Genomic DNA, 21,059 nt, shown 5'->3' with positions numbered 1-21,059 from the left:
ACACACTCGTGGCACAGACTCTTGTTTCATGGTCCTGTCTAGTGTTGTAGCATCCATGAGGGCCCTCTGAGTATTGCGCAGCCTCTTCCAAATGCTTGTCTCCTATACGGGTCCAGGTCAGGTGGCCTTAGCAAGCCAGCTCATCTGACCTAGAAAGCCTTTCAGCCCCTATAATCCTATTGTTCTATAGTCCCTGTGACCACAGATGCGAGAATGGTTTAGGGTCTCCACTTCCCAGTGCCTGGGGGGAGAGAGAAGGCTGGTTCCAAAAGACAACTTAGCCAGGTCCTGCATCAAGGATCGGGGGCTCTTCTGTCTCATATCCTCTGGGCAAAGGTTGGGCGGTACACATGACCAGGCTGAGGGCTTCTCAGAGACCCATGTCACCAGCGTCGCTGCTCCTCTTCCTGGTGTAGGGTTCAAGATGCCATCCTGCCCAGAGGCTCAGCCCCAAAGGGTGAGCTTACAACGACTCAGAAAACCTTTCCTCTCCAACCAACATCCCTGTCTCCTGTTAAAGTCCCTTTTGCACCTCAGCGTGAGGGCGCAGCCCAAGGGCGACTTAGCAAAAGGGTGTGCTTGTTCATTGAAGATGTTCTCTGGGCTGTGAGCTGTGGGTCCAGGAAGTGTCTGGAGAGCCGTAGAGTCCCCTCCATGCCCTCACCCTCAAAGAGTGGAACCCCCAAGGCAAGCCTGGCTTCCAATTCTACGGTTCTCATTTTTGAAACAATACAGTTTTGAGTCAGTCCCAGAAAGAGATGGATCCCCATTCTCTTATTCATTATGAAATCAAGATACCAAGTCTCAGGGCAGATAGAAGGGATACAGCTTGGGGCAGTTTGGTGTGAAGTGGGGCTCAGGTGGATCTCTCAGGCGTGTTCCTCCTTTGGGGGCGTCGTCAGGAGGCAGGAGATGGCAAGGGTGTGGTTTGATGTGGCTGACAAACGTGGATTCCCGTCAGCTTGCACCGCTTGTTCTGCTGGTGGACGTGTCATTGAGCCTTTGGAGGCCACAAGTCCTTCGCTATGGAAGAAGAAACGTCCTTATTGATGTATGAAGCTGAGACATGCTTTTGGCCTTCATGCTTCTAATCTGGACATCGCAGCCAGTGGCTTGGTGCCCCGTGGAGAATAAATATCTTCCTTTGAGGTTGTGGGGCTGCTGGGGACTTGCTGCCAGCCATGTTGCCCAGCACGACGAGAGGAGACCCAACTGCCTGCTGCTAGGTAAGGGAAGACGAGCATTCAGTATGGTTTCTCCTGGCTGTGTGTTCTCACATCACTGTGAAAACAGACATCCCGGTGTCTTCATGTGGATGAAGGACCTAGGGGAGCTTACGACGATGCTGTTCCCAAGAATGCCCTCTTCACCCGGAAGACCGAGTCTGGGTTTTCTTGCCACTCAGAGACAAAATGGAGCCACTGGCTGTATCTCCACCTGTGGTGAAGAGGAGAGATACGTGCTTGAACAAGCAGCACAGCGGACCAGACCTGGGGCTATTCTCAAAATCACAGAGACACCTGGCTAGTAACGATAAAGACCTTTGACCCTGAGAAAAGAATGTTATCCAGGTGCCCTCTGGTAATCCCAGCACTCAGGAGGCAGAAGCAGGAGGATCAGGAGTTCAAGGCCGGCCTAGAATACATGCAACACTGTCTCAAGAATTGGAACAGAGAGGAGAGTAGGAAAGGAGAAGAGGGAGGGGGAAGGAGAAAGAGAGATGGGGGAAGGAAAGGGAGGGGAGAGAGGGTTTGCAGCCTAGGTTTGTTCTGAGCAGGATTCTACTTTGTCCCTCAGTGTGGCAGGACTGAAAAAGTTTGTCCCGGTTTCTGGCTGCAGAGCAAGGTCCACTGAAAGAGACCACGGAGGTCTCTACAGATTCTGTAAATATGGGTGCTGGGGAGGTCCGACGGGGCTGGACAAGGGGCGAGTGTCTTGCTCTGTAGGAGCCAGCCCAGTGTGCTTGTTTCTTGGATCTGATGGTCAAGGAGGACACTAATGCAGATGGGTGGATGTTCCTTGTAAGGAACAGCAGGGAACCGTGAAGAGGTGAGTTCTTGGGGCAGTCAGGGTTACTTTCAGGCCCCCTGCAGTAGGGTGTGCATTTGCAAAAGACAGATTTACGACTGAGGACAGAAAGATTGCCGAGTCAGCCCAGGGTTGGCTCCAGGACAGACACACTGATCCAGGCTTGAGCTGTTGCCACGAGAAGAGTGAGGAGGCCGCTTCTGCAACCACAGCTGACTGTAGACTCTTGTACGCCTTGCCTTTTCACGCACTGCAGACTCCATCCCCATCCAGATGGAACAGTACATATGAAGGACTTCTACAAGTGCCTCCCCCGGGAAAATGCTTTCCAGACAATACATCGTCTTATTGTCAGGGGCTCAGTGGATGTGAAGCTGTGTGTTTCCTTCCTGTCTGAAGGAGCTTGAATTGTTGATTTTCATAGAAAGCCTGCAGCCAGTTGGTCATCAAATTCATTTTTTACGTACAGATCCCTCCTTCAGTGGCTTTATGAATAGACACTATATGTTTTCTAGGTCTTGTGTTTGTCAATCAGGATTTTACATAAAACTGAAACAATACAAGAGTTATTTGTATATGGAGAGAGAGATGGGAGGGAGGGATGGAGAGATGGAGCAGAAAAGGAAGAGGGAGGGAGACGGAGACGGAGAGACAGGCAAGCCTGTGAGTCCAAAGCCTGCAGGAGTGCCCTGCATCTGGAAGCCAGGGGAGGATCTGATGTTGCGTCTCCAGTTCAAAGGCCTTCCGGCGGACGAACTCCTGAGCCCTTTCTACTTCAGCGGTCACTCTCTGCTCTCTAAGACCGTCCCTGATTGAAAGAGGCCACCCACACTAGGGAAGGTAATTTGCTTTCCTCAGCGCCCATCACTTTCAACACTAATCTCATCCCAACAGAACCCAGAAGCACAGACACAGGAGAATGCTAAGCCAGATACTTACCCAGCGAATCTGCCCTGAGGAGGGCGGAAGAGGGCAACTTAAGGCATCAGGTATGTGAGTTTCAAACTAATGGCGAGGGGTTAAGGCCAGGCCTGAGTGTGTGCGTGCGTGTGTGTGTGTCTGTTCACTGAGCTCTCTCAGGAAGGTCTGTGCGTGGGCTGAGTGGAAGCCCTTGACGGAAAGCTACGGAACATTACTAAGGCAAACACGGTGCTGCTGACTCACGTGGAATTGGAAAACTTACTGATGTAAATTTTTGGTGTTTGTTTGCATCTATGCCTGTGTGCCTGGCTGTCTGTGTGTGAGTCATGTGATGGCAGGTGACCACAGAGGCCTGGGAGAGAACATCAGATCCCCTGGAGGCAGCGTTGGTCGTGGACCACCCGATGAGGGGGCTGGGGACCACACTTGGGGCTTCTGCAAGAGCAGCAAGTGCTCTTAATTGCTGAGCCATCTCTCCAACCCTTCCCCCATGACCTTTTTGACTTTTCTTTTTTTAAACATCAAGACACGCTAGCTAGGCACATGCTGAGCTGCATCCCAGCCCTGAGCATGCCGTCTCCTAACAAATGTATAAACGTTGTGTTCTGAGAATGCCGGCGAAGGGTGAACCCTCCCTTCCCTGTGGAGACAGGACTAGGCCTCGAAGGTCAAACTGCGTGCACAAGACCCTGTAAGCCCAAGTTGCTCCTGTCATTAATACAGGAGGCAGGAAGACACTGGTTCCTTAAAAGGTTGTGTCCATGTACAGCTAGAGTTAGTTTGGGCTATTTTTTAAGAAACGTAGTAAAGACTCGATATGATTTTAATAGCCGAACAGCAGAACCATTAAAGCAATAAAGCCAGGTCGCAATGGTGGTGCTCAGCAGCTCTGGACTGCCTTGACTCCCTCGCTAGCTCTGGGCCGCAGTGCAAGAGGGACACAGCTCTCTCAGCTTTCAAAGCGCACAGCCAGGGCATCGGGTATGAATTCCGTGGAAGGAGTCTTCTCTGGTTCCTTTGAAAATTGTCATTCGTTGTTTCCAAGTAAGTGCTGAAGTAAAGCCACGCCAAAAGAAAAAGGGGAGAGAGAAGAGAAGAAAGAAAGGATAAGGTAGGATGGGAGGAAGGAAGGAAGGAGCAAGGAAAAAAGAAGAAAAAGGGAGAGGGCATTTCAGATTATATTCCAGATCGGATTCAGTTTTCAGATCTGAGATAAACCCCTTCAGTACCTGCTAGTCAGTTATTGCTCACGCACAGATGTGGTGTTTGCCCAGCTAATGGGGGAGGTGCTTGTCGCTCCCCGAGCTCACTTAACAGTAAACTTAATAAAGAAGTCGGATTTTAACTGCTTTCTGAGACTCACTTGCCGGTTCGTGCCTGCAGTTCAGCATCTGCTTCCTGGGAACGTTAAAACCGATTTCTTGAGTGTAAGCATCATCAAAAAAATAAATGATTTTTTTTTTTTTTGCCAAGTCATTTGCTTTATAAACTCACAGATCGTTTGGGGCCCCGTGCTTCTGTGGCAGCCGCAGGGCGAGCACGCCAACCCTATGGCACCTTTAATCACCCAAATGGCTTCGTTTTCTCTTAGGGATTGGTACCTGTGGGCCACCTTCCTGTGCGCTGTAGGAAAGCATTTTCGGAGCCCGAACCACCTCTCTGCTTCCTGAGTTGCTCTCCTCTCACTGGGCCACACTGTTCCTTAACTGTGACGTGTGTGTTGAATTTACATGCTGGCAGCAGGGCACTGTGGCACTCGCCTTTAATCCCAGCACTCAAGGAGGCAGAGGCAGGTGGATTTCTGTGAGTTCGAGGCCAGCCTGGTCTACAAAGTGAGTCCAGGACAGCCAAGGCTACATAGAGAGAAACTCTGTTTGGGGGGAAGAATTTATATGCCACTCTGACCCCAAGCTAATCCAACATTAGAACTGGGGATGGCTATTGATTGTGCCCGGAGTCTTGGGTCAAAGTCTTTCCCTAAGAACACTCCAACATTTTAGAGCCATTCATGTACTCAAGCCTTTCTAGCCCAAAGATTCCAAAATTAGTTACTAATTATGCACATACGTGTTATCTTATCATCTTATATTATTTCTAACACACAAACACTTTAATTCAAATCTCATCTGTCAATTAATGCCAAGAGTAGTGATTAATAGCGTGACTAATCAAACATGCAAATAAAATACGTACACACATGCTTGTTGGAATTCTGGTTTCTTAGACACATAAGAATTTAGAAAACGCGATCACAGTGTGAATGGTGAGCTTCGCTGAGTCCCAACACAGCACAGCAGCGAACCCAGTGTCAGAGTGAAAGGCTGGGATCACCATGCACAGCAGGGCCTAGCTTTAGTCACCTCCCTCAGGGTCACACCTCAGGGCGTGGTTCACCGCTGGGAAACCAGTCACCGCTGCCAGCACCAGCGCTCAGGTGGGGAGGGTGACGAGGACCAGGCAGGATGTGAATGCCAGATCCACCGGTCACTTTCAGCCTCAGTTTGGGGCTGTGCAACCTTTAATTCTTTGCTGTGAAAACTTAGGGCATTGCAACCCGAACCGAGAAAGAGCCTAACTGTGTGGAGGGCCCCTGTTACGCCAGGCGGCTGCCCTCCCACCGGGCCACAGCCTTGCCCAGAGAACTGTCTTTCGTCTTACGCCCGTTGGCAGCCTTTTTGCCACTTCGAGTTGGAGAAGATCGAGACACCAGGGATTGGGTTAGCGGCCAAGAGGGCTTGCTCTGCAAAAGTGAGAACATCAAATCTCAAGCACCCATGAAAAATTCTGGGAGTGCGCATGCGTGCGTGTGTTTGCAAGCTCACATCTGTGTGTGTGTGTGTGTGTGTGTGTAATCCCAGAACGGCAGGGTGGAAACATGATCTCCAGAACTCACAGGCCTTGAGACAGAGTCTCAATAGGCAGGGAGTGACAGAGGAGGACGCCCACAGACAGACGTGGAAGCCCTCCTCTTCCACACAAGCCTTAGTAAAGACGCCCAGAACCTCAAGCGCACGGAGCAGAGACTCCAAGGCTGAGCAGACGATCTGAGAACGTCAGTTTGAATGTGGACTTTTGGGTCACAGTGAAAGTAACATGCCTCACTGAAATGATTCGCTACATGCACTGCTGCTTTGTAATTGTGTAGAATTTGTATGCACCCAGCCCTTTGCACCCCGACCCCAACCAAGCCTAACTAATATTAGAGACAAAATGGGATTTGAGGGTTTAGGTTTTGCTTGCAGATCTGGCTGCTGACCACAAGAGGGCAGTAGCAACCTGCAACTCTTTCTGGCGCCCTCAAAGGCGCTAGATTCTGTGCTTCACAGACAAAATCTTCATATTTTAGAAGTCTTTCTTCCCTCCTCGGGAGCCCTCGGAAGGCCTTGGGAAGTTATTTCACCCCAGGTGCTGCCTTCAGCCAGAGCCACGTTAAATCAGCCCAGATGGCTCTCCCTGGGCCCAAGAGCAAACCACAGTTTATTTGTAAAAGCTAAACTTAATAATTATAATGACATACAATAGATATGATAAAAGAAAACACTGGTAGATTTATTTTAAATGGAGAGGCGTTCTCCCCGCCTCCATGATCAGTGTTATCCGACTGTTCGAGAAGCTAAAAAGGAGACAAATGAGGAGACAATTAACAGACAGGACCAAGCTTTGGGGGGATGATCAGGCGGAAGAGTGGTCCGCAGTGTTTCTGGGCTTAGAAAGCAATTGGTTGGGGTTTTGTCTGGGGGAGAAAAAAAAAGGAAAGGAAAAGAGAAAAAGGTAGACAGCATCATGGAAATGAAGTCTCTTTCTCCTTGCTCTCCCCTCTGCCCAAATGTGTCTCACTCAGAGAGACACATGACCCACAAGGACCATCTACTATGTGAAAGGCCAGTGTGTGGCAAGCCTTCCCCCCCTGAAAGTGTCCTGAAACCCACCCAGCTCAGGGTGTGCCCATGGTCAGGGTGTGCCCATGGTACTGACAGATCAAGGCAGTGAGTTGATTATCCCTATTGTTCATTCTCACGAAGCCCAACCTCCTTCTAAAATACCAACTATGTGGACGGCCTGAGCACAACACACACCTTAGTCTTTTTTTAATATTTTTTTTATTAATTACAGTTTATTCACTTTGTAGCTCCCTCCCTCCTCACTTCTCAATCCTACCCTCCCTTCCTCTTCTCTACCCATGCCCCTTCCCCAGTCCACTGATAGGGGAGGTCTTCCTCTCTGACCCTAGTCTATCAGGTCTCATCAGGAGTGGCTGTACTGTTTTCCTCTGTGGCCTGGTAAGGCTGCTACCCACTCAGGGGGAGGTAATCAAAGAGCAGGCCAATCAATTCATGTCAGAAACAGTTCCTGTTCCTGTTACTATGGAACCCATTTGGACACTGAACTGCCATGGGCTAAATCTGCACAAGTCATCTCCATGCATGGTCCTTGGTTGGAGTATGAGTCTCAGAAAAGACCCCATGTGTCCAGATTTTTTGGTTCTGTTGCTCTTGTGGAGCTCCTGTCCTCTCCAGATCTTACCCACTTCTTTCATAAGATTCCCTGCGCTCTGCCCAAAGTTTGGCTATGTCTCACCATCTGCTTTGAAACCCTGTAGGGTAGAGTCTTTCAGAGGCCCTCTGTGGCAAGCTCCTGTCCTGTTCCCTGTTTTCTTCCTCTTCTGATGTCCATCCTCTTTGCCTTTCTGAATGAGGATTAAGCATCTTAGCCAGAGTCCTCCTTCTTGATTAGTTTCTTTAGGTGTTCAGATTTTGTATGTTTATCCTATATTATATGTCTAATATCCACTTATGAGTAAGTATATACCCTGTGTGTCTTTCTGGTTCTGGGATACCTCACTCAGGATGATCTTTTCCGGTTCCCACCATTTACCTGCAAATTTCATGATTTCCTAATTTTTAATTGCTGAGTAATATTCCATTGTGTAAATGTACCACAATTTCTGTATCCATTCCTCAACTGAGGGGCATCTGGGTTGTTTCCAGCTTCTGGCTATTACAAATAAAGCTGCTATAAACATGGTTGAGAGTGAGGGCTAATATCCAGAATATATAAAGAACTCAAAAAGTTAAACAGCAAGAAACCAAGTAATCCAATTAAAAAATGGGGTACAGAGCTAAACAGAGAATTCTCAGTAGAGGAATAGAGAATGGCAGAGAAACACTTAAAGAAATGTTCAACGTTATTAGTCATCAGGAAAATCAAAATGACCCTGAGATTTCACACTACATCCATCAGAATGGCTAAGATCAAAAACTCAAGTGACAACACATGCTGGAGAGGATGTGGAGATAGGGGAACCCTCCTCCACTGCTGGTGGGAATGTAAACTTGTACAACCACTTTGGAAATCAATCTGGGGCTTTCTCAGACAGTTAGGAATAGCGCTTCCTCAAGATCCAGCTATAGCACACCTTAGTCTTAAGGCATAAAGGAATAAGGAGTCCTCATGTTGCTACTCTTCCAGGCTTGCCTGCAAGAAAGCTATCGCCTCTAAGCCTTTGGTTTGGGAGAAAAGAGCTGTTTCTCGTCTCAGTTTTAGGGAAGTGTTTTTCCAACACTGATTTCTGCCCTGGCTCCCATGGAAGGCTGTTCCGCCCCATGTCACATTCCAGATGATGTAAATTATCTATGTGTATGTATGTGGGCTACATGCGTGGTGGTGGATGTGCATGCATGGTTCATGGAGGTCAGAGGACACTCTCGGGCCTCACTCCTGGGGACCAGCCACCCCTCCTTCTTTAGACAGGGTCTCACCTGGAGCTCACCAATTTGAGGGAGAGCAGCTGGCTAGCAATTTCCATGGTCCCTGCCTCCCCGGCTCTAGAATTACTAGTGTATGCTACTCTGCCCAGATGTTTGATTTTTACATTCATTTTGCGGGTGTGTGTGTGTGTGTGTGTGTGTGTGTGTGTATGGACTGTTCATGTGAGTGTGTGAATGACAAGGTTGTCTTCTTTAATCAGTCCCCACATTAATTTCTGAGGCATGCTCTCCTGCTGAGCATGGTTTCACTGGGCTGGCCAGCCAATGAACTCTGGGGAAGCCCTTCTGCCCTCCAGCCTCCTACCCCGCTTTAAGCTTGTGCTGGGATTAGAGCCAGGCACACCATTATACCTGGCTCTGGATGTAGGGGTCTGAACTTGGGTTCTCACGCTGTGAGACGGGGGCTTTCTGGATGCAGCCATCTCTCTAGTCCAAACTATCTACTTTTAAAATCCAACCCAAAACACTTGTTTTGGTGTAGCAGGTATTGTCTGAAAGAATGCAGACACTGGAGTACGGCTCATCCACAGAACCCTTGCTGCTTATGACTGGACCCGTCTTCCATTCTCAGCATGGGTGAAATGCACAACCAAATAGCAGCAACAGTTTGGGCACCACTGAGCCACACAGCTAGCACTAGGGTTCCAGAGACAGACCCTCATGGCTACTGGCACGGGAGCTACTTTTCTGAGTGAAGACATACACAGTCCTGATGTCCATCAGGACTGGCTAACCTGTGCAGTGGGAATGGCCTGACATTCCACTTCTAGCGTCCTCGTCCTGGTGACTCCGATCTCCAGGGCTGGAGGACCTCTCTGCTATCGGAAGAGCATCTGTTTCTGTGGAATGGAAACAATCCCAAGAATAGCAGCCCGTGTCTCTCAATGTCATTAACTACATGGTGTTTGGTGAGCATAGGGGGTCCTTTTCTCTCCCGCTCATGGCTCAAAGGCTACGGAAGCGCTTGCTTCCGAGCAATGGAGAAAATTAGGGGGAAGGCAATCATCTCTGTTTTGAAGAGACTCCCAAGAAGTCCTCTGTATATCTCTTCTGCTTTGCCGTGTCTTACTTGTGTCGGCTTGGCAGTCACAAGGAAGAACAGGCATTGCAGCAGGCAAAATGTTAATGACCTTTAAAAACTGCACATGTGTTTTTGTGTGTATGTGTATGCTGAATGACAAAACCTCCTCATTCTTTTTAGAATTTAAAAGTATTTAAGTTGTGTGTGTGTGTGTTTGGGGGTCGGGTATATGCACAGGAGCACAAGTGCCTGCTGCCACCAGTGGTGTCCATTCTCTCCGAATCTGGAGGCATTGTCTTGTGAGCTTCCACAAGAGGGTGCTGGGAATTGAACTCCCACGCTCACTCTCCCTCCTGGAGCCATCTCTCCGGCCCTCCATTTTCAATTCATCGTCTCGTCCTCTTTCTCCCTCTCTTCCTCCTCCTCCTCTCGTCTTATAAAGCAGGGTCCCGCTCAGTATGTAACCCGGGGTAGACTTAAAATCAACATTCTCTTGCTTTAGTGTCCCAAGGACTTGAATCACAAGTACACGTCCCTGTGTCCGGCTCTGCACAGGACATACGTAGTTCTTACGTAGTTCAGTTTTCTCAGTGCCCTTCACATTCTTCAACCCCTTTCCTCAGACCGGAGTCTGAAGCACTCTGTGTTGCGTAAGAGACTGGCAGGGGATAAAGGCCTTAACATTACCTGCTGGATTTGCATTCTGATGGGATTGAAAACTATGTGTGGTTGTTACACCCCCTAATGGAATTTCGAGGCAACCCTGAGCCTTCCAGAGTCCCATTTCTGCCTCTCTGGCTGGCCAGCACACACTCAGGGTTATGAGCCAGCCTCCGACCTGCAGCTGTGCCGATGTGGAACCCTGTCCTACAGAATGGCTGCTGTCAGGGCGAACAGGGTCCTGCTGCTCCTTACAGCTCAGCGAATTTGTTAGGGGCCTGGGTTAGCTTTTCACCACACTGCCAACATTCTGACAGAGACCCAGAGAACTTTGTATTGGCTCCTGGTTTGGGAGGGTCACAGCCTTGGTGATAGGGAAGGCATGGCAGAGTTCGCGACAGCTGCAGCGTTGGCAGTGGGTTGAACACAGTAATAGATCAGGGAACACAGAAGCAGGGCCAGGCTAGACCTCCAAAGGCTCACCTTTAGTAACCCTACTTCCACCAGCCAGGCCCCACCTCTTAAAGGCTCCATACCAGCCCTCCAGCTGGGGAACATGACGACCCAGAGTCTGAAGGGACAGCCCCAGGGAAACAGCCCCAGCTGCAGCTTGGTGCTCAGACTTTGACCTCATAGGAAGATGTGGTGGACATGGGCACTCTCAGCGGCTTCGAGTTCAGGCTGAAGACTGCTTTTCTGACTAGTTCCCACGTAATGTTGGTGTAATCTCAGGCCTGAGACGCTGTGGCTCGTGGGGCTCCTTTGTTTTGCTTGTTGGCCAGAACACCATGGACTGACTATGATTCATCTCACGTCTAATGAGTGGGTTTTGCTTTCTGAAGGGGAAGATTCAGTCATGTTCTGACGTCCCAAACTAAGGCACTGGTTGTTTACTGGATCACATCCCTTTCTCTGTCTGAAAATGCATAGAGATGTTTATGAAAATAAGGAGAAGAGGCTGGAGGTCAAGCTTGAGTATCAGTCTCCTGGTACCATCCGTTTTGGTTTGGAAACGGGTTTTTTTTGTTTTTTGTTTGTTTGTTTGTTTGTTTGTTTTTGATTTGGAAGCAGAGTTTTTTTACTTGGCCTGGAATTTGCCGTTTAGACTAGGCTGCCCAGCCAGTGACTGCTGCATATGTGCTGGTCTCCATCTACAAGTAAATACCATCTCTGCCTTGCTCTCTTTACATGGATTCTGGGTAGAATTCTGGTCCTTATGCTTATGTGACAGGCACTCAGCCCCAACTTTAACACTATGCTTAAGATACAGAAAAACCTCATGATCTGGGGATGTAGTTCAATGGTAGTTTATCAAGCATAAAATATGCTCCAGGTTCTATCTCCAACAATGATGAAGAATGAAAGGAAGGAAGGAAGGAAGGAAGGAAGGAAGGAAAAAAGGAAGGAAGAAAGGAAAAAGAAAAAACTTCCAGTGTTATACTAAAAGGCAATACTGTTGGTAAATGAAGACCATTGTAAAAATTCAAGAAATTAAAGGGGAAAAAAAGAGAGAGAAAAGATTCAGGGATTGATAGCTTTCTCAAAAAGGTTAATTTCTCAAGTCAGTGCTGACACTTTTGAAGAGAGACTTTTTCTGGTACCTCGAAACAAAGTGGTTTGCTACATCCAATAAGTGATATCTTCCAAATCTAAAAAGTTAATGAGAAGAGACAGACTTGGAGATGTTTCATAAAAATCAGGATTCTCCTGCAAGTAAGTAGAAATTGTACATTGAAATTTCCATGTTGCGCCTCTTCCTATCCAGGGGACATGCTGCCTTAATTCATCAAGCCTTGGCCCAGCCTTAACCCCAGGCATTCCCTGGCTGGCAAACGACTGTGCTGTGACTAACATCAGCATTGACTCGTTCTAAACCTGCCTGTTCTCTCGCTATGCAGGCTGGCCTTTGCCTATTTGCATTAGACATAAGCAACACCCATGGCAAATAGAATAATAAAGGAAAGAGTCATTGATCATGCCCTCACAAGGACAGTTACATAGAACACACCCCCTTTTAAAACTCTATATCCTATATCCCCTGAAAAGGGTCTCCCAACCCACCAAGCCAGAGTTGAGACATGGCTTCCTGTTTACCTAGAGGGATTGGGGCAGCTTTCTCAAATCCCATGATGCCTCCTAGTTCAGGACCATAGCGTGGGGTGTGCCCAGGGCACCCTCAGCTTCCTCCCATCTTTGTCTGACACCTGGGCTTAAGTCCTTCTCCACCCTCCAATCCCCACCGCACCCGTCCTGCATTGTCTCACAGCTGTACATGCCCCTTCTGCTGACGTCATCCCTCAGTTACCTGTTTGTTTAGGCTTCCTCCTTGGCTGCAAGTCCCATGATGTCACTGCGTGTCGCACAGGCGGTTTCCTGTTCTGGGAGTGAAGTAAGATATGAGTAAGCTGAGAGGAGCTTGAGGGAACCCCACTGGAGAGTCTAGTCAACACTGTAAACGCGAACTCAGACTCCTGACATAAGTAGCGGGTGGCAAGAGCCGCTTAGAGATAAAAACAAAAACAAGAGTCTGCTTACTCACAGTGATCTGCAAAGCCTTGGAGCAAACTGCCCTGGGGCAAAGGATTTCCTGAGCCTATCCTCCAACCCAGTTTTATACTTCGGAGCTTCTTATTCAAATTTCTATCAAGCAAGCTTTGAGCGCTGAAACCCAGGGCTGAGTGAGCGTCCTGCTCCACTGAGAGAAGGAGGTGGGGCGGGGGAGGATGAAGGGGAGGGGAGACCCGGGTAGTAGGTGTGTTAAACTGTTCAGGTATTTGCACACTCATTACCCTGTCGTGCTAGTTCACACCACAAACTTGTTAAGCGAACATTATCCTTATCTCAGTTTAGCTCAAAGAAAGCCCAAAGGAGATGGGTGATCCGCCTCTGCTTAGCAGCAGGAAGAGGCAGGGCCCCAGTCAACCTGGATTGCTCAGGCTGATGCAATGTCCTCTGTTGTTCCCTAAGGGATGTGCCCCTGTGGGTCTGTTAGGACACAGCCGTCAAAGGAGAAGGGATTCCATAGGCTGGAGAGAGAGCAAGTGTGTTGCAGGCTTGCTTGAGCTGGTTCCTCATCGGCGGTGGTCCACCGGCCTCCAGCGCCAGTTTCTCGGAGCCGTCACTACTGCCCACTGTTCCGTGCCTGAGCCTCCGTGCCATGCTGGCAGCAGAAACCTGAGACACAGGAAGCCATGGAGGGTCTTAATCGGTCGCTACAATAACGGCTTTGGATAGATTTCCTTCCTATGAATCACCCTCAGGTGGCCAGTGAGTCAGGCTGCTTAACTGTAATCTTTAATTTGGTTCTCACTCATAAACAGTTCCCTTTTACTTCAGAAGTCTTTAATTTAAAAGTCACGGCAGTAGGAGTAGCCTTTTCAGAAGGTCCCTCGCAGCTGGAGGGGAGCCTGAGAAATGGAAGCAAGTGCCTCCGCCTCCTGGTTCTTAGCAGAGCTCACAAGTGTCACACCAACTGTGAGGCCACCTGCAGGGCTCCTCAAAGGTGAAAAAGGAAGAACTGCAGAGGACATTTGCAACCACCAGTCTTGCTCATGATCCCAAAGGTGCAGGCCACCAGGAACCTTCCCGCTGCAATGACAGAGGGGTTGAAATTTTTGAAGAGATACTTTCACTCTTTATTTATGTGTCTGTATAATTGGAAGCCAAGTCCAAGTGTGTTGTAGGTGCCTGTGGAAGCTGGAGGTCAAAAGAGAAGACATTAGTGATGTGAGCTCATGATGAGGGTGTTGGGAACTGAACTCAGATCCTCTTGGATGAGTGCTCTCAACCACTGAGCCATCTCTCCAGCCCCAGAGGAGTTGAGCTTAAAGGCATCTCTTCAGCCTTCAGAAGGATCTCCTTGGCTGAGGAAGCAGGAAGGAGTTTGGTCTGCGGCTTCTTTAGTGCCCATCCCCAAGGCCCTAGCAAAGTCAGGGTCACTGAGCTACACACCTGGATTGTCTCTTTGCCCAAAGAGGAAGGGAAGGCTTGATGTACTGATTGTTCTAGACATCAAGGAGCAGACCCTAAATTGAAATTCTTCACAATACTGGAAAGAGATGCCAATGTAGGTGCTACTTAGAGCTAAGCCATGGAGCCAACGCCAGCATCTAAGCCTTTTTATGCAAGTGACTAGTGTAAGAATTTACTGATTTTTACAAAGGGATGAAAACAACAGAGGTAAGATGCTCTGAATCCTGACCAAAGTTATATCTGAATCCCCAGAACATTGGTCTCTAGGCCATTAAGTAATCTTTGGAGCAGGCACAAATGAGTACCACATATATGTATACACATATATACACACATATCGTATTCTTCTGTTTACACACATGTATATGAACATGTCTACATAGCTACACAGCTAAGTGTCTCAGGCATCTTCCTGTTGTGGAAGTTTTGGCTTGTGATATGTAAACATGTTTTCATTTTGATTCCAGGTTCAGATTGTACACAGCAGCGAGCTGTTTGCCTCGTGCGGGCTCAGAGAGGGGCTCTTTGCCAGCTGCAGATAGTCTAAATCTGAGGACTCTAGGGAGGGAATAAATGCCAGAGCCCAGAGAGTGTCGGGGGACTCCAAAGAGAAAGAATGCAGCTGGTGCTTCCTCTGCTGCTCCTGGCTGCTGTTGATGCAGTTGGATGAGAAGAAATTGGAGATCTCCTGAAATGAAGACTAGGCTTGCCCTAAAGACCCTAACCAGCAGGAAGTAGCTAAGAGAACTCCACCCCTTCTACCCACTAATCTCCTTTCTCTCCTACCCCGTATTAGGGTGTTGGAAGGGATTGGGATGGCGAAGGGAGGAAGATGATTTTTGCTACCCTTGTATCAGAAAGATGAATTCACACACACACCATCTAAAAATTAAAGCTGACACAAAGTTGAAACTAGAAAAAATAGTTTTATGCCTTATTTCTTGTGTCCTTTTGTCTTTTTACTTTCCTCATCACCTCTCACCCACCCTTGACCACATTTAAAAATATTTAGGCTTTGCACTTACGCCTTTTACATCAATGGGTAACACAGTTCCTCATGTTGTGCTGACTCCCAACCATAACATTATTTTCATCGTACTTCATAACTGCGATTTTGCTACTGTTATGAATTATAACATAAATATTTGAGTTTCTGATGGTCTTGGGCGACCCTTGTGAGAGGGTCATTCGTCCCTTTAGGGACATCCTGACCCACAGGTTGACATGAACACATGTTTACAATTATAAGCTAAGATATTTGTTAAATTCTGGATATGTGCTCCTGGTCTGAAACAGTTGGTAAATATTTTCTCCTGTTCCATGGACTGTCTGCTTGCTTTGTTAATAGTTTCTTTTGTTGCGTAGAAACTTTAATTTCGGGTACTTGCATCTGTTGATCCCAGGACTGTGCCGCTGGGGCTCTGTTCAGAAAGCTCCTGAACAATTTGTTTCCTGCATCATTCCAGCATCTTAGGTTTTAAACTAAGACCTTCAGCCCATTTTGAGTTGGTTTTTGTACAGTGTAAAAAATACTGATGTATTTCATTCTTCTGCATGTGAATACTCAGTTTTGCTAGTACCATTTGTTGACTAGGCTCTCTTTTGTCCACTGCATATTTGAGCCACTTTCGTCAAAACATCAGTGGCCAAAGCTGTTGGTTTATCTCTAGGTGCTCTAGTTTGTTCCTTTGGCCTGTATTTTTATGCCGCTACCAATACTGTCTTTATTATTGCTCTGTAGGATAACATGAGGTAGGGTATTGATACCTCCAGTTGTGTTCTTTCTCCAGAGTGCACAAATAGTCTATTTTGTTTTTGTTTTAGCCACATGTCTTGTACTGAATGATAAGTTTCACCATAATGCTATTTTTGTATGTGTGAGTACTGTGTACTTTGCTCATAACTGCCACTGCATTACAAGTAGGTTTTTTCTATTCTCTCACTGTTCTCCTTTCTCTTTCCAATATGCCCCCTTGTACTTTCAAGCTACATATGTGTGACTGTGATTATATATATACATATATATGTATATGTATATATTCATTTACATATATGTTAATATATAGACCAAGATGTCTACATATGAGAGAAAGCATAATATTTACATTTCTGAGTCTGGGTTACCTCATGATCTCCAGCTTTATACAAATGAAAGGATTGTGTTTGTCTTTGCAGGTGAGTGAAACTCCACTCGTATATTCATCACAGTCTTTATCCATTTGTTCCTTGCCAGACATCTGTGCTGGCACCATTTCCTGGATGGTGTGCGCAGAACAGCAAGAAACACCGATCCCCAAGTGTCTCTGGTGTGTTAACTTAGAGTCCTTTGGGAATCTGTACAGGAGTAGATTGGCTGTGTCATGCGGTATTTTAGGGTTGTTTTTTGATTTATTTATTTATTTATTATGTACAATGTGGTGTCTGCAGGTACACCTGCACTCCAGACAAGTGGCACCAGATCTCTCTGTAGATGGTTGGGAGCTGTCATGTGGTTGCTGGGAATTGAACTCAGAACCTCTAGGAAGAGCAGTCAGTGCTCTTAACCTCTGAGCCATGCCTCCAGCCCTTCTAGTTTTAGTTTTTAAGGACCCTCCACACAAATTTTCATAGGGGCCTCAGTAGTTTACACTCCCAGGAGCAATGAACGCTTCACTCCTCACAGCCTCACCAACATTTGCTGTACACAGCTATGTGAGTTTTCCTTCTGGATGTCCAGTTGTTTCTCAGAGTGGGATGCAGCCACGGTCCTCTCCTTTAAAAAATGCTGACGCGTGTGGGCTTGCCTTTGGTCCCTCTGCTTTGTGGGTTTCCTGGTCTCCATGTGCCACGGTTCTCCCTTTGCCGCCGGCTGCCCAACCATTACAATCCGCCTTTCAGAATCAGGCGCGGGGACAACCCAGTTCTCCTGAGTGTCCACGTGACCCCGTAACTCGGTCCCATCGGACTAGGGTACTCCGATGAACCCCCACCACAGTGACCATCACAGAGTTAGGCGTCTGGGTGCTGGAGAGCATGTCGGAGAACAAAGCCCAAAGACGGGGAAACCGACCCAAGAGAGTGACAGAGAGGGTTAGGGAGAGATAGAGCAAGAAAAAGACAGCTTCAAGGATGCTTGCCAAATCAATGCAGCCAGCTCTGCCTTTGGACTTGCCAGGACTTACCGAAACCCGCAGGCCACATTTTATTTACAAACGTTGTAATAATAACAAAATCCTCCGCAACATATTTGGTATGAGGAAGACAGTTTGTTATGGAAAGGAGGAAGGGCTCCCCAGAAAAACAGACAGAGACCGGGAAAGAAACAAGGAAAGTGAGAGAGCCTTGACCGGTAGGCAGGCGGGTTATGTCTGGGTGCACCTGGCTGAGTCAGGTGATGACGTCAGAAGTTGCCAGGCAACCTAGAAGCTAGTGGGAACAGTCACAAATGAAGCCTAGACCCAAGGAACTGCTACCTGCATTTGCCCTGTGTACCCACTTCACCGCCCAATGCGACCTCAAAGTTATTAAGCCTTCTGTGCTCATAGTTTCCTGGATTTTATAACTCCCCGAGGCAATGTGTGTTTCTTATGCTAGTCACACCCCTGGCTCTCTTTCTGCATGATTAATACGCTCGAGAGTCTTGCTTCTGACTGGCCATCCAGGTGTTCCAGCGGAACACGAACACCATCCTCCCTCAGCCAGGCCCCCACTGATCAAAGCTCGGAGTAGTTCTTTGTAGGTGTGCAGTGGGGTATGGATACCCAAACACGCTGATGGCTCTTGACATTCCTCACCCCAGGCGGGGCCGCGTGGGTGTTTCATCGTCACCATGCACAGGACGTGTGGTGTGCCGGCTGAAGATGAACGTAGATAGGGTTTCACGCAGTACGGCAGCTCAGGGCTCTGAAGCCTTGGAGGTGTTCTTAAAGCGAGCTCTGTTTATGGTTCCTTCAGTTCCAGCTGTGCTCAGATTTCTAAGGAAATTGGTTCCCTATTATCCTCACTGCCTAATGGCTCATGGTTCACGCTGCTTGAAGACCCAGCTCTCTTAGGCTGTGAGGTCACCCTGAAGGAAGGACATTACAGGATGGCAAAGCCATTTAACTAAACTTTTAAGGTGGAAAAAAAAATGTGATGATCCACACAAAGTTTATTTTCTAAACGACACTCTTCTCAAAGAGCTAAAATGCTCCCAGCTCCGTGGCCAGGGTTCAGTCCAGTTGAGGGATTTGCTGCCCTTAGAAACCAATGTGGTTAAACCGCACAGCCTTTGACGGTAGGAGGTCAGCATCTGTACACAGCATAAAGCCTTGGAAATGCCACAGTGTTTCTGACGTGTCAATAGTTTACTCTTTTGGACTGCTGAGTAGTATTCTGTGTTACCAGGAAGGCAGTTGCTTTTAATCATTTACCTGCTGTGGGCCTGTCAATCATTCCCACCTCGGGGCTGTTGTAAATGGAACTGCTATAGAAAATTACTGTATGGATTTCTGTGTGACCGTGATTTTCAGTCCTCTGGGAATAATGCCCAGGAGCATGGTGGGTAGCCAAGGCAAAAATGCGTGTTTACTCTTTCAAGAAGCTGTGACCGCCTTCCATAATGATTCTCCCATGCCACTTACTGTACCACCCCCTTTCCCTGCCCAGGAGAACTACTAAAAGAAAGCAGAAATAGGTGACTGGGTTGTCAACAAGGCCGGGAGCGAGGAACCACCCAGTAAATTCTTCAACGTTAGACGCAGAATTGCAGAATTTGGAGTTTGCCCCACTGGGTTCCGTTCTTGCTTTGGTCCAGCATTTTCTCACTAGGCCCCGTATTCTGTGCCATTGTTTGTGGGTAAGCATGTGACTGGCTTTTTGTGGATTTACGTTTAAGAGTTTGCCTTGCGTCTCAGACTCAAACAGGGTTGAGACCGTGAAAGACTATGGGGCCATTTGAAGTTGGACTGAATGTGTTTTGCATTCTGATACATCTACAAGCCTATGAGGCCAGGAAATGGGACGTGGTGGTTTTAATGAGAAAGACTGCTCTAGGCCAATATAGTTGAATGTTTAGTGTTTCACAAAGTGCTTTCTTTTACAGTCATTGCCCCGGGGCCGAGGCGTTTCCTCACAGCGATAGAACAGTAGGGAAGACACTTCCTGTCCCTCCTCCTTCAAAATATCTCACTATTCAGCATCATATGCCAAGAGGACTGTCTTTCCTCCATTGCACTGTTTTCACAGCTTTGTGAAGATCAGTTAGTCGTACTGGGGTAAAGCTACGTATAGGCTCTCTGTTCTCTACTCTCCCCGTTGACTTGCTCTGTGAGATGATCTCCGTTAAGAAACATTTCATTTTTGTGTGCGATGTATGCGCTTGCCTCGGTGTGTTTGAGTGCACGTGATGTGTGCCGGCGGGCACATGGGCACACACACGCGTGGGAAAGCACAGAGGCCCCCCGGAGAACCTTGGGAGTCATCTTCAGGAACATCTTCTGCCTCTTTTGAGACAGGAACTGTCATTGGCCTGGAGCTGATGAGTCAGATGGGGCTGGCTGGCCAGCGAGCCCTGGAGGTCTCTCTTTTTTCTGGAGCTGAGATTACAACTGCACACCTCTGCACCTGGCCCCTTCACACGAGTTACCTTCTCATGCTGTACTATGTCCCGTGCAGTCTTGATTATGATAACTCTGGAAATGGAGCCGTATTCCTCTAATGATATTGTGTGTGTGTGTGTGTGTGTGTGTGTGTGTGTGTGTGTGTGTGAAGGAGAAAGAGAGAATAGTCTCTCTGTGTAGCCTAGGTTGACTATGTACTCCCTACATTGTTCGGGCTAACTTTAAACTCATAATCCCCCTGCCTCAACCTCCCAAATGCTGGGTTTACAGTGTGTGTCTTCACGCCTGGATCCCACTCTACATTTCTCTATATTAAAATTGTTCTATTTCCTTTCCTCCCTCATAAAATTTTAGAATAAACTTATCTGTATAGACAAAGAAACCTTCATTCAGGTTTTGATAAACACTTTAATAATCTATGGATCACTTTGGGAAGAGCAGACACCTTTACTCAGTTGAGTCTTTGAACCCACAAATGCAGCATAGATCTCCATGCGTGTAAATTTTTTTATATCATTCATCGATGACATGCAGTTTTCATGTATACAGACTTAGCCAAATCTCCAACTGTAATTCTGACTTGATACATTTATTTCAGTTCCTCAAGGTTTTTTTTTCTGCATATATTTTTGAAGTCTTCTGTTTGATGCATAAACAATTATTTTTTCTGGTTGGTCGATTGAGTCACCATGTGCTGTGCCTGGAAGTTTTCTTTGTGCTGAACTTTTGTTTTATACAGCCATTACTCTATATACCCAAGTCATTTTTGGTATTAGATAGCCATTACTTTCTCTGATTGATTTTTTTCATATACATGGTTCTCTCTCTTTAAGTTTGAGTCTATCTATTACTGTTATATTACTGTTATATTTGTGGGAAGTCTTCACAGAGGCGATAGTGGGATCATGCATTTAAAAAATAGTTAACTTCACTAATTCTTTTTTTGTTTTGTTTTGCTTTTGGAGACAGGATTTCTCTGTTTAGCCTTTGCTTTTCACTTTGTAGACCAGGCTGGACTTGAACTCACAGAGATCCACCTGCCTCTGTCTCTCTGAGTGCTGGGGTAGGTGTGTGCCACCCTGCCTGACTCTTCATTAATTCTTAAATCAG

General features: G+C 47.3%; 1 protein-coding gene across 14 annotated transcripts in view; it reads left to right on the top strand.

Moving 5' to 3' along the window:
• Positions 1–21,059, top strand: part of Ido2 (indoleamine 2,3-dioxygenase 2) — an 88,535-nt gene that overhangs the window by 48,095 nt on the left and 19,381 nt on the right. For 4 of the 14 annotated variants that reach the window (XR_009591317.1, XR_009591316.1, XR_009591314.1 and 1 more), the window contains one exon: positions 962–5,147. The exons of 5 other annotated variants lie outside the window; for them this stretch is intronic. Coding sequence is in view for 4 of the 9 variants with exons in the window: in XM_060381494.1 (XP_060237477.1) it covers positions 962–1,050 (89 nt within the window). In the remaining 5 variants the exon portion in view is untranslated. Of the gene's footprint in view, positions 1–961; positions 5,148–14,837; positions 15,277–21,059 lie in introns of those variants that run through there. 5 more of the 14 variants (XR_009591318.1, XM_060381502.1, XR_009591315.1 and 2 more) reach the window with 4 other exon arrangements.

The sequence above is a fragment of the Meriones unguiculatus genome, chromosome 4, assembly GCF_030254825.1.
Source record: "Meriones unguiculatus strain TT.TT164.6M chromosome 4, Bangor_MerUng_6.1, whole genome shotgun sequence".
NCBI classification, from domain to species: Eukaryota; Metazoa; Chordata; class Mammalia; order Rodentia; family Muridae; genus Meriones; species Meriones unguiculatus.
This window is presented reverse-complemented; position numbering and strand designations above follow the sequence as displayed.